This window comes from Cadophora gregata (genome assembly GCF_030347475.1).
Source record: "Cadophora gregata isolate MNR1 chromosome Unknown scaffold_16, whole genome shotgun sequence".
Classification (NCBI taxonomy): domain Eukaryota; kingdom Fungi; phylum Ascomycota; class Leotiomycetes; order Helotiales; family Ploettnerulaceae; genus Cadophora; species Cadophora gregata.
Window position 1 is genome coordinate 14,555 of NW_026695939.1, and position 17,042 is coordinate 31,596.

Sequence of the window (17,042 nt, forward strand, 5' to 3'; positions counted from 1 at the left end):
CTGAACAGCCTTTCCACATTCAAACTCAATGCACGGATCAAAGCTTTCGTTTGAATTAAGGTCCGGTACTTTGGATGTACCAGTAAGCCAGGACAATCGCTGATGACGTAAAGTGGGTTGATCAAAAGGTATCTTTGTCACGACTTGCTGGCTGGTGAGCCGGAGGACGACAAGTCTTGATCACGAATCTCGCTACTGCAAGCATTTTTCCATGTTCTTAATCGCAACTTAAATATAAGACTTTTGCTGAAATCAAAAATGTTTCTCCGGTGTGCTTCGACGTATGAAGCTCCTCGATCAGTGTCAACTCCAATATCTCACTTCTTAGTACTTGCTAAGCGAGTCAGTCCCAAACAACAGTCTTGGCTGTTTGTTCACCAATGTCAGCCCAGATGTCCACGTTAAACATACATGACACGTTGATGGTATGAGCGAAAAAAGAATAGTATCAGGTTTGGACTTCTGCGGAATCCATCAGTCATTCTCATGGATGCATGGTATTTTATATGTTATGGACAAACGAAGTTTCTGTCAACGACGGAAATCGTGCGAGGTACACAAGGAAGACTTCACAGCTCCGATTGTTTCATCCAGCTCCAGTAACATCAGAGCCATAGATACAGCTCGATCCATCAGCACCGGGACCAATCTCTTTCGGCTCGCTGCCAGAGGAGACACCGGTAAATTTCATGCAGACATTCGTCACGCTAGCGAGCTTGGTGTTTGTCACTCTACACGTATCTCCGGACTAAGGATAAGATCAGATATCCCGCTCACACGGAACGGTGAAACCACCCACATTGGTGTTAATGCCGCAAAGAGTCCTGCCATTCGAAGTTGTAAACCCATCGATGATAATGTGTCGCTCTGCACTCTCCTTACAATTTCCACAATTCCTTACAAATGATCCGAAACTCTCAGCCGTGAAGCCGCTGATTGACAATGTGCCGGCTCCATTGAACTGAAAGACCTTGTCAACGGCACCCTTAGAACTTCCTCCTGTGATGGTGGTTGTTTCTCCGGCGGCTTGCTTCTTGATTGTGAAGGCATCTTCGCCTGCGGAGTATCAGTGACACGACCCCCCGACTCCACCCAGAGTAGAGAAGAATACTCAATACAAAAAGGTGAAAATAAAGGAAGACTTACAGACTGCAGTCTACTCAACATTGCTCAACTTGCAGCCTCCAGTGCAGTGGACAACTTCGATCTGGTAGCGGCCGATGACAGCATTGGACAGGAGAACCGCCGGATTCAATGACCAAGATAGCGTCTGCACCACCACCCTCGACTTGACCTGTGCAAGAGACACTACGATCGAAGGTTGCTCCACCGCCATCAGACGATCCTCCTGCGGCGATTGTCTGTCGGTATGTCAGTGTTTGTGCTTCCCCAAGGCAGTGACATTTCAGCAGGGGTTGTGTTAACCTGAGCAGCAGCAAGCACCGTATTACCTCTACCTCCTCCCGAGCCCCCGCCTCCAATAGATGACATTGTTGGAGTAGCTCCTCCCGTAGGAGCCACACCACCCCAACCTGAGCCCGCGTCACCTCCAGTTGGAAATGGAGTTGGAGCTGATCCCCTACTTCCCAAACCATCATCGTTTCCTGATCCTGAATCATCTTCAGTGACAGCAGGTGCATCAATCCTTTTATTTTTGAAGCTGTTTTCTTTCATATTGTCCTTGCCTTTGTTGATTTAGCTACCGTCGATTTGGCACCGTCAGTTGCTTTCGTATTCGTTTCTTTGGCTGCTACTGCTCTGAAGCCACCACCAGTGATAGGCGTTGCTCTACCGGACTGTTGGAAAGTTTCTCGAGTCCATTATCATCGTCGCGAGCTTTGATGTTGGAAGGAGCAGCGCTGGCGGTAAACACGAAAGCCAGAATGGCAACTTGGATCTTTGAGAACTTCATAATGACGTGTGAAATTACCGAAATTGAGGGATTCTCGGCAAGAATAAGGAAAAAACAAAATTCTAGCTGTTGAAGTGAAAGCAATTTGGAATAAAAGAATGGGAGGAGGATGGAAGGAAGGATCACAGTGAAGTAGATGCAGAGAGAACTTGAAGAAGGCACGTAATGGACATATAAGTGCTCGAGCTCACCACGAGTAAATGTGCTGAGAGACTTCATGCTACTACTTTCTGTCCATCATTGGTTCAATGGTAACGAACATAAGATAAAAGAAACATGCTAACCAGATGCCAAATTGATATTGAGACGAAGTGCCAAGGAGAACTACGCCAATAGATCCGTACCAAAATATAGAGCCGTATATGGGACGTGTCTTTCAAATGACAGCTGGATACAAATTTAGACAATAATGATAAGGCTTTCGATAGTACCCAAGCCCTTAGATTGATCTCAGCATTAAGCACCCAGAGAACTGAAACCCAATACACCTGTGGAGCCACACATCACGTGCCAAAACAATCTCTTCGAGACAGATGTGGGTTTCCTGCGCAAGCCAAGCGCGAAAGAGTCTCCACGACCATATCTGTAATACTGTCGTCTCATCTATGAGCAGATATATAAAAGATCGCAAGGACATCATTGCAGGCCAATGGTTCTTGTGATATTAAATTCAGACTCATCATCTGATTGTCCGGATGGGAGTCTCGGCTGCCTCGAGAAACTCTAAGCAATTCTTTCGACAAACCATTTAGCGTAATGAATGAGGGAGTAGAGGGGAACAAGAGAAACACTAAGGGTGTTTTCGAGTAGTTACATTCCAATTGCAGCCATGCTGCTCGTACAATATGAAAACTAGAGCGCATGCATGGCGCTGGATGGTGAAACTCGAAGCCTGCCCCGGTAGTGAGAAGCTAGCAATGGCGTGCGTGACTGGATTTGGCGCAGTATTCTCTGGTGGTCTGAATCTTTGAAGGATGGGATACAGTTAAATATGCATCTGAATTTCTTCCGCAGCAAATGTGTGGTGGACGGAAAAAATCTCTTGGGGTAACAGAAGTAATCAGGGGAGCATTCGAGGGATGGATACTCGGGACCTGTTAGTGATTGACAGTGACACTGCAGTGCATACCGGCCCGCCCCAAGCGTGAGGCGTGCTGGATAGTACACTAGAGATGCTTAAATCGATGTCAAGATAACAAATATCTCGGCAGCGGACAAACCCCATATCTGTACAACCGCACCTCAACATCTCGAGCCATGCAACTTATTTCCTCGTGGACTTCCCTTTGCTCGGGAAAACTTGATATGATATCTGAACATACTTCCGGAAAATAGCTGACTCTGCCGGTATATCTGCATTGTCAGTAGCCGAGGGCCCGCGCAACCACAACGTCACTACGGGACAACCACTTCCAAATATGTTATGCAGCCTTCCACTCTGGGCTTAGAACGACGAGAATCGAGCACACGATGCCCCTGTCCTGACACTTGAACCCCCATTCGACTCCAATCCGACGCTGCCATCTTATCTTGGCCTGCAGCCCTGCTCGGGAACCATGTCGATGAGAATGAGGTAATCAGGCGGTCTGTTGTCGTCGGTCAACGGCGATAAATCTTTCGCCATGTCGCTGTCTCTGTCGCAATTCTTCTTCCCCCCCTTCTTCCTCCCTCTCTCTCTATCGCCATCATGTTGGAGCTGAGGGATCGGATCGCGCTTATGGAGTCTGCTCTGCAGAACTCCCAGGAGATAGAAATACCCGGACCCGTCCGACAGAGTATGGATCATCGATTCGACAAGACTGACCCCGCGGTCGAGGCGGCGCCAGCGCCCACTCCGGCGCAAGAGAAAACCAACCCGTTCGATAGGATCGATACGACGGACCAGAAAACTCCTTTCTACGATAGTATCGCGGCGAAGTTTGGGCTGGGGATCTTGGACGAGGAGAAATTCAATGACTACATTGTGTACAATGCCTTTGTTACGAACCTGCGAATCTGCCCGGTACATCTGGGGAGTGGGAAGGAGTACTACGTCGAGCATCGATCGTTCTTGCCGAATACACCGGGTGCGATTTTGCGGGAGGGAGTTGATAAATCTGGGAAGAGTCTCGGGGCTGCACATCTGCCTTTGACGGGTCGGAATAGTATTGGAGTTGGGGACTTTGATTCGAGACCGCAAGACGTCATTTGGGAGAGGATGGGTAATGCCGGATTTTGGACACACATGAAATACGAGTTTGAACATGAGGTGAATGGGGTTAGAAAGACGTTTCATTGGATTAGGACGAGGAATAATGTGCTGGACGATCAGGGGGATTTGGTGTTGGTGGAAGATGGCAGAGAGGATTTGATACTGTGGGTAGAATGCTCCTTTTCTGTTTCGGTGCTGACTTATGCAGGGCGGAATATGTTGGAAAGGGATTGATGAAATGGAAGAAGAGGGGCAGACTAAGGATCAGGGTAATGGACTTTGGTGACAGCTGGGAGCTGATTGTACTGTTGAGTTGGGCATCTGTGATTGAGGTTGGTGAATTGGCTCTTGCGGGAAAAACAGTTCTAATGTGAGGCAGCTTTCTAGACGGCGCGCGAGACTTCGGAGATTTTCACCAACGCATTTGATTGGCATTTGAGACGGCAAAGGTGGTTAACGGACGAACATAAAGCATTTAGCGGCATATCGGGTAATGTTTATTTTGACTTCGGGGAGGAGAAGCATACGGAGATCATTTGTTTCCTGGCAGCATACAGTGTGAATGGCGATAAGACAAGATTTAGACTCGAGAAATGCATTCTTTCATACTTTTGGATGCTGCTTATGCGTCCCGGTGCCTGCTTCTTGATTCAGCACTCTACTCTTTACTCGAATCCTCTCTAACATATACCACAGACGCGCCTCCTACGAATCATGAACTTGACTTTCCTCTTGGGCAGTACAGAGCCAATAAAAAAGACAGCTAAGGAGGCTTCCGCTACCTAGGCTCAATTTTCATACCACGGGCCTTCGTTGTCTTATATTATCGGATACACTTTAGCTGTCATAGATGACTACCTAGGTACTCGCAAATGAGCATTAGAAGGATGGTCTTTGGACCTCTTAGTCTCGCTTAAGCACTAGTGCGATGATCACCAAACAAAGCCTCCGCCTTTGAAAGTCAGCCCAGAACCGAGAAACACCTTATATATCGTTTGATGGATAAAATACAGGTCATAAGATCTCTTATCCGAGATCCTGATTCAAATTGGTAGAGATTAATTCCCTGAATAGGGCCGTAATATGCGTCATTTTGAACAACCCGATGCACTCCGGCAGTTCACAACGACGCCAAACAACAAATTACGATGCACTACACAGTCATATCTGGAATCATACACGTTAATCCCTCCAGCCTCTCCAATCCAATACCACCTCCCATCACAAAACCTGCGCATAAACCCTCACCCCAAAACACCCCTCCTCCTCTCCCTGCCCACTGGACTCCCTCCCAAAAACCCTAACAACCTCCCCAAACACCCACTTCTTACCCCCATCCCTCATCAGCGCACAGAACCTCGCCTCTTTATCCCCCGTCTCAAACTCCTCATTCACAAATCCCAACTTCGGATTCGTGACTCCAAAGCCAGCTGGTAAGCCGGTGCCGAGTCCGGCGCCGGAAACACCAAGACTGAACGTGGTCTCAACAGTCTGGGGAGTAGAGCTGGAATTGGGATCGGTTTGGAGATCGGGATCGGGAATGGGAGTGAGGGTAGGGTTGGTGATGGTGTCGAGAGGATTCGCGAATGTGAGAGGTGCGTAGGTGTATGGGAGGGAGGAGAGGGGCGCGGAGAAATAGGTTGGTACTGGGGGCGAGAGGGACAGGGAGAGGAGGAGGCCTTGTGGTTGGAGGATGGTGAATGTTCCGGCTGTGGAGGCGGTGGGGACTCCTTGAGGAGTAAGTATGAGGAATCGAGAGCAAATGTACGGGAGGTAACACGAACCGAGGCCGCCGTCAGGGCCTAGGAAAGCAGGGACATCGTAGGCTCCGAAGAAGGAGTTTTTGAATGTGTATTCAAACGGCGTGAATTGGCTAGGAATGACATAGAGTTTAAATGGCGGCGAAAGCGTTGAATTTTCGGGAATTAAATCTGGATATCGTCACTTTCAATCTCTTCCACACAGTGGCATTTTTCCAAGTCTTAGAGTACGGATTCACGGCGGTGTGCTTAGAACGTACCTTCTGGGACGCCCATCACAACGTTTGATCCTGGTATCGCACTTCCAGGCGGTAGATCAGGACGGTTGAGAACTGGTGGAGGGGTATTGGGGTCAGGAAGGTCGGGCCGTGTGGCTGGATCGGGAGGTATGATATTTGATGCTGGGATAGGTGCTGGTGCTGGTGCTGGAGCAGGAGCAGGTGAAGGAGCAGGCACAGTACCACCAAGCGCACCACCCAGTCCTGCTATTCCATCAAGACCCGGTATACTAGACGCGTGAGTTGAGCAATTGACGTTGTCTAGATTGGGATTACGTACATGGCAGCAGCGACAAGGGAGAGGAAAGTTGAAAGAGAACATATTATGCCCCTCATTTTGAACAGAATACAGAACAGACAAAAGAGAAACGGAGCTACTGAGTCGGGAGATTGGGAAAAGAGCCTGGGATATATGGTCGTCAACTGACCAGAGATTCGGGATTCACGTGCTACACTGAACCACTGTATCGGGGAAAATGAGAGTATTACACTGCGGAGACAGAATTGCACAAGCTGTTCATTACGACACTGTTCATTTGAGAAGACATGGAGGACTCGCGCATCCAGCATGTGCCTTTGCTAATTTGGAGGCTGATCTCGGTATCCTGTAATACCAGTGTAACCTGTGTTCACATACCGGACTCGGGGATCATCTGCACTCAAGACTTTGTACAGACCCACGATCGAATTCTAAATATACGACAAAACTTCTTTTGGTATTTACATGGCGCAGTGGCACTTGACCGATTTCGAACGATTCGACCTCTATATAGGACGTCTAGATAGTCGAAAGAGAAGGCAGGATGAAGGAAATGTAAAATACGTTCGCAGTATGCTTATAAAGGTTGATGCAAAACATGTTACTAGTGCCGGAAGTAGTCAATGGAAGAATTGTAAAAGGGGAAATCCAATACTGGATTGTTGGAGACGAATATTGCATATAACTGCAAATGACTCCAGATACATGAGTGTAATGATGCTGAGGTTAGGCTCACCCCAACTCCACTAACTGGATCAAAATATCACAATAATCAGCGCAGCCGAATATGCCTAACTCGTACTATACCAACCATTGTCACGTGCCCTTACAATGAGTTATCTGGGCAAGTATTAAATGATGAGTAAATAAGAATAATCGTTGAAGAGTAGGAATAATAAGGAGAATATAAAATATTCAATCCATGAACGGAACTCAAAGACAAGATATTCATGGAAGGACAGACTCAAAAAGCAATACGTCGATCGCAAACTTTTGCTACAACCTGTTGCCTTGCCAATAGACTTCTTCTGATTCGGGTGGTAGAGGCCCACGAGTTCTGTTGATGAAGGATCATCACCAGCTGGGATCTTCGAGCTCAGTCAAACCGCCGAGCCTGCACGACACATTCGATCCACAGTAAATCCCGATCACGCACTCGAGCGTCCGTGGCACCGACAGGTATGATAAACGTGGTACAAAGCGTTGGCCATGGGAATGAAGGACCGCTCAAAGCGATCAGAGGGTATGGTATCTCAAGAAACTCAAGTTGCAAGTTGGCTTGGGACGGTCATGTTTCATGTAAGAAAGGTCTGTTGGACTCGAGAAGTTGGTGGCCACCAGGGGATAGTGGCGAAAAGAACTGGCTGTATTTTATTTGACGAGCTGGTTGGTGGGTGGTTGTGCCAGCGTAAAATGTGGGGAATCAGTCTTGTTGCAATGGTTGTTCTGTCCACGGGGTGTTAATGACGGATGTATTCATCAGGGCTCGAGCGAGACAGGCGCGATCTGACGAGAACCAGATCGTCTGTGTCTCCAGCCTGATTGCACGCGATATCGTTACTTGTTCGTTGACTGCGTAGATCTTGGTTATTGTGCAACAGAGAAGACAGGGGCCGACAAGGAATGATGCCGTTGGTGCTGTTGGAATTGACTGACTACTTCGTAGAGTTCCGAGATTTCCCAACAATACATATTGCGAGGCCTTTGTGGCCGGGGCCGCGAGGAGACGAATGAGAGGAAGATTCGAACAGTGCGACCAATGCTGGATGGCAAGAACGGAAGGATCACGGAGAATTCCAAACAAAAGAACTCGGTGCTCGTCATAATGTCGTAGGCTTCGGATACCATCAGGTCCATCTTGTTCTGGCCTCTGGCATCGATTTCCAGCTCACGAGCGGGATATCCAAGTCCAAATTGGAAAACTCGTTCGGGGGGTGGTCGTTCACGCTAAGAGAAGTCTGCCCATCCGCTGCGCCGCTGAAGAAATCAATCAAACATACAGATGTTGGAATTTGCGTCACTGCCCGCACGAAGGCCAAAGGGTCGGTGACCCATGACCCATGACCAGTGAGCAAGCTGAGCATAGATGCCAGTTTGCACAAGCGGAATGCAGGGTATCAGAAAACCAAGGTACATGTTCAACAGCGCTTCAAATCCCCAACGCCAAAGAGAAAACATGGTTTCTTCTGGCAGAACGCTGTGCCGGACGATCTTTCGAAGAATAGTAGCTTGGTATTAGGAGAAGCGAGGCTCGTAAAGGTTGAATAAATTGACTCTGAAATAGTAACAATGCGGCTGACGACAGCCTGGGAGATATAAAGTGAAATGAACTGGGTCTGGGATTGCAAAATAGAATAAATATCCGACGAGAGAGAGAATGGCAGCGTGAAAGGGGTAGATAATGTCATGAACTTGGGGGTAAATCCTGCACGAACTTCGCGGAGAGCATTGGCAGGATCGGACTGCGAATCAATTGAGACAGACTCCACTGTGAAGATACAAAAATACAATAGTATATTGGTACGTTCTGGATGAGGTTTTCCAACACTTTGGAGGCGAGACGGGATCGTACCCCTCGATCCCTGGCAGTCATAGGACGCACGAAGGAAGATACCTGCTCAAAGATGCGGTATTGACTATCCGCTGCAGAGTATGCAAGCAGAACCTGGGAGTAGCCGCTTTCTGGAAGCTGGGGACGGCTTTACCCGGGCAGAAACAGGATCGTCAACCACGACCCCAAGGCTAACCAGGCCGCGGATTGGCCATATTTTTCCACAGACAGGCTTTGTGTGGCTCGACAAGTATGACTGCAGCGGCTTGATATAGATCCTTGGATGTGAGGTGTCACTGTGTTTGGAGTGCCGGGCCCAAAAATGATGGGCGAACAGGTAGGGTGCACCAATGGGATATAAATAAAACTGGATATAGCCGCAGTATGCATGTCGCTTGCTGAATATGCCATGGTGGGGTGATCGCTGGCTATTGGTGCGGGATATCGGCAATCATCTTCCATGGCTGACACTGACTGGAGATCGAGACGAAGGGGGTGTGGAGGCTGCAGCGGCGGCAGAGAGGGGGGCCATAGGTATGTTCGCTTTCAACATCGTTACCTGAGATGGCCCGCACAGGGAGATCGTCCACCAGGCGTGAAGCTACCTCCAGAACCTGAGCGAAGCGCTTCCCTTCAGAACTATGTCTTATGGGTACAAAGGTGTGAAAGCAGCAGCTAGCCAACTTTCGAGAGTTCACTGCACTTAATTGCTCGTCTATTCGTGGGTTGAAGATAAGAGTTCCGGGATGAGAGGAAGAGGCGCAGTAAGCGAACTCTGTATGCGCGCTTACGGCAACTAAAACTGGCCGGAGCTAGCTGTATTCATGCTAGTGCGCCAGGGTGGGGTTCTATTTTGCGACCCCAACCCAAGCGAGAGCAACACAACCAAAGGCAAACAGACACAAACTTCGACCTGAACTCCAAGCGTGTCAATTGCCACACACCTTGAAGCATCCACATCTTCCACCATACCACACTACGCAACCGATTCTGTTTTGCTCCATTATAAAGTCCTGACCTGCTTCCTGAGTGGCTGATGACCGGATGAAGAGGGAACCCCAGACTTGGTCCCAAAGATAAGTCCCGTTGTGCATCATACTTGCGTCTTACCTGCATGCATATACATGTGCCCGGATGCATGTGTATGTATGTGCGTTATCTGCAGCAGGCTAGCAGCCGTTTCTTTCGTTAGCCTACCTACTTCCTTACCTCCCCGAAAGCTTTCACCCAATCTGATCTGATTCACCCACCTATTTACTTCCTCCCGTCTTATTTGAACCGGATCTTTATGTACCCCTTCATCCTCCCAACGTCGTCTCAATCTCACTCCTACGTTTCTCAAGTCTGATGAACTGGATCATGCTCTTCTCTACGTCCTATGCCACTTGATCTCAATTCTCTTTCAAGATGCATCTCAACCGCGTTGAGAGAGCACTGCCAGATGGCACCTGCGACGCGGGAAAAGTTTTTTACAATTGTCAGGTCAACAGCTTCAGAGGGTGCTGTTCCGTGGATCCTTGTGCATTACCGGCTTGCCCAGATGCGAGTTCTTCGACGACAGCGGCAATCTCAAAGACCACGAGTCAACCGACTACGAGACAGACCCTGATATCAATACCGAATTCACTTCTGACTTCGGCACCTGCGACAACTACAAATCGACCAACGTCAATCATCGTTGATATTGCAGTCACGTCTTCTACTCCAACATATACGGAAACAGAAGCACAAACACAAACAGCGAGTTCAACTTCGCCTTCAACGCCCAGCTCATCTCGCTCTGGTGTACCAAACACGCCGATAATCGCCGGAACAATCAGTGGTGTTGTTTTCCTTTCAATTTTGTCTGTGCTCATTTGGTTCTGCTTGCGCCGAAGGAAACAAAAACAAGAAACCCGAAATTCCATCGCCAAATATGGTCTACCAACCAAAGAATTCGTTCTCGATCGACCAACACCTTCAGAAAGCTCACGAGTCGGCGGTGATGTATTCTTACCATTTGGAGGTAAATCCCCGAACGATCTCCTCTGCATGAAATATCTGACACAAGTACTGTGTTAGGTCGCTACGACCAACCCCGCCTCACATCAGCCACTCAGACCCCTCCACCAAGAAGTACTCAATCCACCCCCATTCAAGCCCCCACGTCTTCACGAGAAATCTACCCCGCCGCAGCAGCTGGCTATGGATCTGGAAATCCGGACCCAACAACCCCAGTTACCGACAGAGCTCTTCCAGATCCAGAGAAGTCTACTCTTACGCCCCCACCAGTTCACGAACACCCGTTCTTTCACCCTCTCCCGGGTCAATCGGCTGAAATACCAACTTACCACCCTGGTACGCCGGTACACACAAATCTCACACCAATTGCGCCTCAAAAGTCAACAATGAGATCGCACCCAACATATCACATTTCACAATTAAGTACGCACCCCGCCTTCCGAGCATCGAAACCACCATCTCCACCACGAGAGAGTGGGTTCCCACGACGGACATCAGAGGTCAGACAATACCGCTCCTTGAGCCCCATACAAAGCAATCCACGGCAACAGCCTCCTCAGAATCACAACCCAACTCAAGTCTACAAACCGACACATGAGAACCAAAATCAGAACCATAATCAGCAATCCTGGCAACACAGCGAACTGAGTGCAGCAACAGCCACATCTCCCATCATCGGCCGCTCAGAGCTGGAAGCCGATGTTCCATCCACATACCTCACACCCGCAACCACATACAATTCGCCTTCTGACTTCGACTACACAAACAAATGGACGGATCGTCGGTCTCAAATTACGCCTATCTCGAGGGGGAACACGGATTCGAGTAAATACTCCATTCCAATAGGCTTGGGAGTTGATGCGATGTCACAATCTTATCACTCGCAAGGGAATGGGAATGAAATTCAAAGTTCACATCCAAATCCCAACTCTCGTCCTCAGCACCACCACGAACTCGAAACTCCCTCTCCTGCTCCAGCTACCAATCAAACCCGCATCCCATCCCTCTCCATCACTACCTCGACCTCTAACTCAGTACAAATGCTCGGTCCCCTCGGTCCAAACCTCAATTCACCCCGCGACGGAGGCCACATCATGAGCTGGGCCGATAGCTACAGCAACTCCCGCTCATCCAACCCAAACCTCAATCTCAACCCATCCTCCACCCACACAACCTCCCGCTCTCAATCCCACCCACAACTCCGCACCGGAGGCGGAAACGCAGGCTCCACCAGCTTCGAGAAAGAAGTCGCAGTCGTAAGTCCCATGACGCCCGAGCGCTGGAGTGGCGCCACAGCCATCGGAATGCAATCACCTGTTGATGGTGGGAGTAATAATGGGACGGGTAGAGCTTTTCGTGGGGGAGAGACGCCACTTAGTGCTGAGTCTGGGAGTGCGTGTTGTAGTGCTGGGCTTAGTCCTGAGGCTGGGACGGGCACGTGGGGAAGTTGGAGTGGGCGGTGAGGAGGGAGGAGTGATGGATGCGTCAAGCCGCCCTTGAACTTGTACGCTTTTTGCTTTTACACTTGTTGCCTGGGTGGAGTGTCTGGGTGACTTGTTTGCATTGGATGCTGTGGCAAGAGAGCAAGCAGGCGGCGAAAAGAAAAGAAAAGAAAAGAATGTTTAAGTTGTAATGATAAGCCGTGTTTATTGTACAGTACTTACATTAGCGAGGCGTTCTGGGGTTCTAGCAATGGAAAGGTATTTCCATAACGTTGCATTGCGGGCATGGTCTGGCATTATTGTTTGACTTCCAAGACGGCGTCGGTTGGCTCTGGTAGTTAATTGAACGATACAGTGTCTATAGAAATTCGCGCGAACGAACAAAAAAAAAGACTTGCAGCCTCACATACGGTTTTTGATTAAGTCGTTCCTTGTTCATTAAGTTCTACGGCTGAGAGGTGAAGTGGATCTGGCATGCATCCCCATTTCAGATAATCTTCCTACCTGTCTATCTACTGTCAATCTGTTCCTGTCCCTGTAACTCACCGAATCAAGAACGCAGTCAGCCATCCTCCGCTCGAAATTTCCTCGATTTTGCTATATATTCGCTCGGATTTCCTGCCCATTTCATCCACCAATCTACCAGAAAAGAAAGACACATGGGGCAATCTCGAGAAAAATGAATCCCAGTGCGCCAGTTGTGTAGAAGAATCCATTCCCTTTCATACACGCCTCGCAATGCCTGCCAGAATCAAATGATTCCTACCACAAGATGCCCATTCTACCTCAACGCCAATATTTTTTCTTGTTTTGGTGTTCTTCGACTTGCTGTGCGTGAACAAATAGATCGATTTGGGTGCTGGTCGATGCAGTGCTCAACAAAAGGACCCGTAGAAGCGTATTGCCAAAAAAAAAAGCATCACGCCCACACTAATCGAATCTTCTTATTCGAGGGGTACCTCACATCGATCCTAGCCCGATCTTAGTTTCCGTAGCCCATCAATTTCGTAATCTCATCTAGTAGCTCCTGCAGGTCATCATCACTGATCTTATCCTGGAGACTCGGGATCAGAGTCTTTGCTTCTTCAGCTGTATCGCAGCAGAGAGAACCTGTAAAGAATCAGCCTCATGTATTTCCAAGCTCCACATAACCACCATCCTCCCGTCCTCCTTCGCTTTTGGAACTTCTTAAAAGTATGGATTGTTTGAGACACTGTGTTGGCAGAGCATAGAAAAACGTACCGAGTTGTGCTCGCTCAAACTTCGCCAGCTCCTTGTGAGCAGAGAGGAGACGCTCGACGGCTTCGACGTTCTCTTTCCGCTTGAAGCGCGCAAAGTGGTCAAGGTACTCGGTGGTTTTGGTCAGGATGCTGGGAGGTATTGTTAGCTGCGTTCTATATATGAGACAATCATAGGTCTATGTGTTGAGATCCGGCAGCACCTCTCCCTTAGATGTGTATCTTTCTGCCTTCGACATTGAAACGGTGCCTCCCCCAAGTATGACAACACCCTCGAGTCCAACGCTCCCTCCCACAGCTCATCCCAGCACATGGAAGCTCAAGATCACCCTGTACCTAGTGAAGACCACCGTCTCCTTCTAAGTCCACTCCTCACAATCAATCCCAAGCCTCAGTCCCCCCAAGCAACCTTTCCCTTCCTCTCTTTTCCCCAAACCAACAGCCAGCCTACCAAAATAAAATGGTAAAGAAAAGGATCACCTACGCAGTCTCATTAATGTTCTTCTTGTCCATCCTCCTCTTCGCCACCAGCGCATTAATAACCAGTGCAGCTTCACTATTCGTCAGGGCATCCACATCCTGGAACTCTCCCAGTCTGAGCTCGGCAGCTGCTTCTTCGTCGCCTTGGGGTGGTTCGCGCGAGCGCGAGGTTGCTGGTGGGGCAGCCATTTTTGTGTATCTTGCGTAACGTTGGGTGGGTAAGGGGAGAAGGAGTGTCCTTTGAGCTTGGAGGTCGAGGCTGGGAGTGGAGGGGTCCGAAGGGTTGACGTATGGAGGGAGGGGTGTGCTCAGGTAGTAGACGATAGCTTGTCTCGAGGAACACCGCAGCTAGGTGTATTGAGCGCAGTCAAACCCTTATCACAGTCGTGTCGTGGTGGTGTTGCGTACAAGTAGTGGGGTTGGATGTCGCGTGAAAGAAGGTCGAGGTTCAAGAACCCTCCAGAAAATGAAGCGCAAGGCGGCGAGACCAGAGCAAATCCGGGGAAGTTTGCCGAGCCTCGAGCCTCGTCAACCGCATTCAAGGTCACATTTGACGACTTCACTATTTACGCCAACTCCACTTACAAGTCAACACTCTACAGGGAGGTGATAGACTCTTACTTACATTGTTCTTGCAGGACAGGTACAGCTTCTGCGGTTGTCAATTTAGTGCGCAAATCAGTGGGTTGGGAACGAAGGAGTTCTTGTTGAAGGTGCTATCAGCAGATAGAACAATGTACGTATCTCTACTCCATCTTCCGCAATTTGTCTCTACGGCGAAAATATCAAGCTGTATACTGATTCAAGTCACTACATAGGGTCGTATACGCCTTAATCATAATCAACAAAGCCGGCGGGCTGATCTACCAGCGAGACTTTGCCCAAGGTCTCAACAAGCTCAATATCAACGATTACCTCGTGCTGGCCGGTACATTTCATGGGTACGTCGTCCCCTTTCTTCTTTCTCTGTCCTTTCAAACACATGTTCTTCCCTTTCCACTCCAGGAACTAATCACTTCCCTCCACAGAGTCCACGCAATAACCACCCGTCTCTACCCCCTCTCGCACACCTCTCAATCCACAAACCCCTCCTCCCAAACCACTAGTATCCCCACAACCCGCCCCGACGCCCCCTCCGGCATCGAAGTGCTTGAAACGGAAAACTTTCGGCTACAATGCTTCTCAACGCTGACCGGCACAAAATTCCTGCTGTTTACGGAGCCACAGCAGCCGAACGTGGATAAGATTGTGGGGAAGATATATGAGCTGTATGCGGACTATGTGATGAAGAATCCGTTTTATCAGTTGGAGATGCCGGTTAGGTGTGAGGCGTGGGAGAGGAGGTTGGTGGGGTATGTGCGGCCGTTGAATTCTAGGTGAGGTGGGGGAAATGAGTATCAGTCTTGTTGAGTGGCTGTTTGCGGAAAGGATAAAGAAGGAAAGAGTAGCTTTATCTTATCGGGTCCAGAGATCATACAGACGTGGAGGAAGGCCAAGTTGGGTGTGGATGCTTACTAGGACCACGGACAGAAGTGACATGGTGGCTAGGGAAGCTGGAGGCATTGGGGTGATTGCGGAATATCATGCCCCAAATTAAACTTGCAGGCACGACTTCGATCAGAGAAGAACATGGCACTGCGGATACCCTGATTAGACACTTAGAGGCGGTAAGAGATTCAAGGCGTAGAAATCTTCACCCATGGGTGATATCTAGTGTACAATCATACAATCCCAACGCCGTCAGCAATGCATATTCCCATGCAAATCCTACGCCGTATCCATTTTATCCCCATCATCTTTCTTATCATCCTTCCCGCTTCCCTCTCCCAACAACGGCGCCTTCTCCCCCGCCTCATCTTCCTCCTTGATCCCCTCCAGCTTCGCCTTATCCTTAGCCTCCTGCTCCGCAAGCTCCCGGTTTTGCTTATCCTGTCTCGCTTTCTCCTCTTCCATGCTCATTCTCAAAGCCAGTGCCAACTCAGGGTCCATACTTGGATCAACACCAAACTCAAAGTTGTCCGCTGCTCCAGCTCCCTCTCCTCCACCGCCACCAGATGCGCCGTCACCATTCAAGATTGGGCTTGTGACAAGCTGGTCGCTCAACAGGCCGGGCCCGGGGTGAATGATGGCGATGTGAGATCCCTCGCTGCCCTTGACGTTGTCATTGAAGGCAGTGAGTTTCTTGGTGGTCTCGTCGTCCAGCTCGCCGAAAGCTATGAAGTCTATTGAGACGCCGTTTTTCTTCATCTTCTTGGCCAGCTTGGTGAGGGATTTCTCGTCGTCGGGGATGGAAGAGCAGGTGAAAACTATGATGCGTTGACGTTGGGATTTGTTTTGACGGTGCTTGAGTGCGAGCTATGTTTGTCAGCTTGGGTTCTGGCAGGTAATAAAAGCACAGGAAACGCAGCATGCGCAGAGCAGAGAAAGAGCAGGTTTACATACACCGGCGATCTGAATGCCCGTTGCCAAATGGCTTCCTCCTCGAATCTTGCTCTTCGTGCGATGTAAGCCCTCCAAGATCTTGCCATGATCCGTTGTTAATGTGACGAGAACCTCTGGTCCTTTGCCTCCCATACTCATCAAACCGACAGATGACTCGGGGTTGGCTTGTGTGATGGCGGAGAAGATGAGGGAGACGGCGTCGGCTTGTGCTTCGTATCTTGTTGGAGTGTAATCGCCATTTCGACTGCTTTCGCTGTTGTCCACCACTACCATTACTGCTTCGAGGACCATCTTGCTATTGTGCCTCTGTCGAGGACTTCGAACTGGAGATGAATATGTTGAATGCGGGAGGAGTTTTGTGTGTTTGTTGCAGAGTTTGTGGTTGTGAGAATCAGATTGAAGGTCTGGTGTCGATACAATCGATGGATGCTGCTCAAGGTAGCTGCGGCTGCGCGTACCTTGGCGATCCCACCCTTGCAATTTTAGCG

The 17,042-nt window shown here is 49.2% G+C and overlaps 7 protein-coding genes across 7 annotated transcripts; 3 read left to right on the plus strand and 4 right to left on the minus strand.

The window, feature by feature from the left end:
- Positions 1-586: 586 nt before the first annotated feature.
- On the minus strand, positions 587-1,674 carry ONS95_005246 (uncharacterized protein; the record flags this gene model as incomplete). Its single annotated transcript, XM_058498646.1, has 4 exons — positions 587-748; positions 800-1,056; positions 1,244-1,361; positions 1,426-1,674. The coding sequence occupies 4 exons, from the start codon at positions 1,672-1,674 to the stop codon at positions 587-589; spliced, it is 786 nt and encodes a 261-aa protein (XP_058350911.1).
- Positions 1,675-3,125: 1,451 nt separating this feature from the next.
- Positions 3,126-5,078, plus strand: ONS95_005247 (uncharacterized protein). Its single transcript, XM_058498647.1, has 3 exons — positions 3,126-4,267; positions 4,312-4,435; positions 4,483-5,078. The coding sequence occupies exons 1-3, from the start codon at positions 3,600-3,602 to the stop codon at positions 4,540-4,542; spliced, it is 852 nt and encodes a 283-aa protein (XP_058350912.1). The 5' UTR covers positions 3,126-3,599; the 3' UTR covers positions 4,543-5,078.
- A 246-nt stretch (positions 5,079-5,324) lies between these two features.
- On the minus strand, positions 5,325-6,711 carry ONS95_005248 (uncharacterized protein; the record flags this gene model as incomplete). The annotated part of the gene is made up of 4 exons (XM_058498648.1): positions 5,325-5,833; positions 5,888-6,034; positions 6,124-6,371; positions 6,422-6,711. The coding sequence occupies 4 exons, from the start codon at positions 6,709-6,711 to the stop codon at positions 5,325-5,327; spliced, it is 1,194 nt and encodes a 397-aa protein (XP_058350913.1).
- A 3,132-nt stretch (positions 6,712-9,843) lies between these two features.
- Positions 9,844-12,807, plus strand: ONS95_005249 (uncharacterized protein). Its single transcript, XM_058498649.1, has 2 exons — positions 9,844-10,956; positions 11,013-12,807. Exons 1-2 carry the CDS (start codon positions 10,359-10,361, stop codon positions 12,413-12,415), a joined length of 2,001 nt encoding a protein of 666 aa, XP_058350914.1. The 5' UTR covers positions 9,844-10,358; the 3' UTR covers positions 12,416-12,807.
- A 3-nt stretch (positions 12,808-12,810) lies between these two features.
- RPB4 (RNA polymerase B) lies at positions 12,811-14,316 on the minus strand. Its single transcript, XM_058498650.1, has 3 exons — positions 14,117-14,316; positions 13,637-13,764; positions 12,811-13,504 (listed from the first exon to the last, which is right to left on the minus strand). Exons 1-3 carry the CDS (start codon positions 14,299-14,301, stop codon positions 13,377-13,379), a joined length of 441 nt encoding a protein of 146 aa, XP_058350915.1. The 5' UTR covers positions 14,302-14,316; the 3' UTR covers positions 12,811-13,376.
- Positions 14,317-14,535: 219 nt separating this feature from the next.
- ONS95_005251 (uncharacterized protein) lies at positions 14,536-15,492 on the plus strand (the record flags this gene model as incomplete). Its single annotated transcript, XM_058498651.1, has 4 exons — positions 14,536-14,655; positions 14,715-14,848; positions 14,931-15,053; positions 15,141-15,492. 4 exons carry the CDS (start codon positions 14,536-14,538, stop codon positions 15,490-15,492), a joined length of 729 nt encoding a protein of 242 aa, XP_058350916.1.
- Positions 15,493-15,879: 387 nt separating this feature from the next.
- On the minus strand, positions 15,880-16,965 carry ONS95_005252 (uncharacterized protein; the record flags this gene model as incomplete). Its single annotated transcript, XM_058498652.1, has 2 exons — positions 16,555-16,965; positions 15,880-16,467 (listed from the first exon to the last, which is right to left on the minus strand). Exons 1-2 carry the CDS (start codon positions 16,843-16,845, stop codon positions 15,880-15,882), a joined length of 879 nt encoding a protein of 292 aa, XP_058350917.1. The 5' UTR covers positions 16,846-16,965.
- Positions 16,966-17,042: the final 77 nt, after the last annotated feature.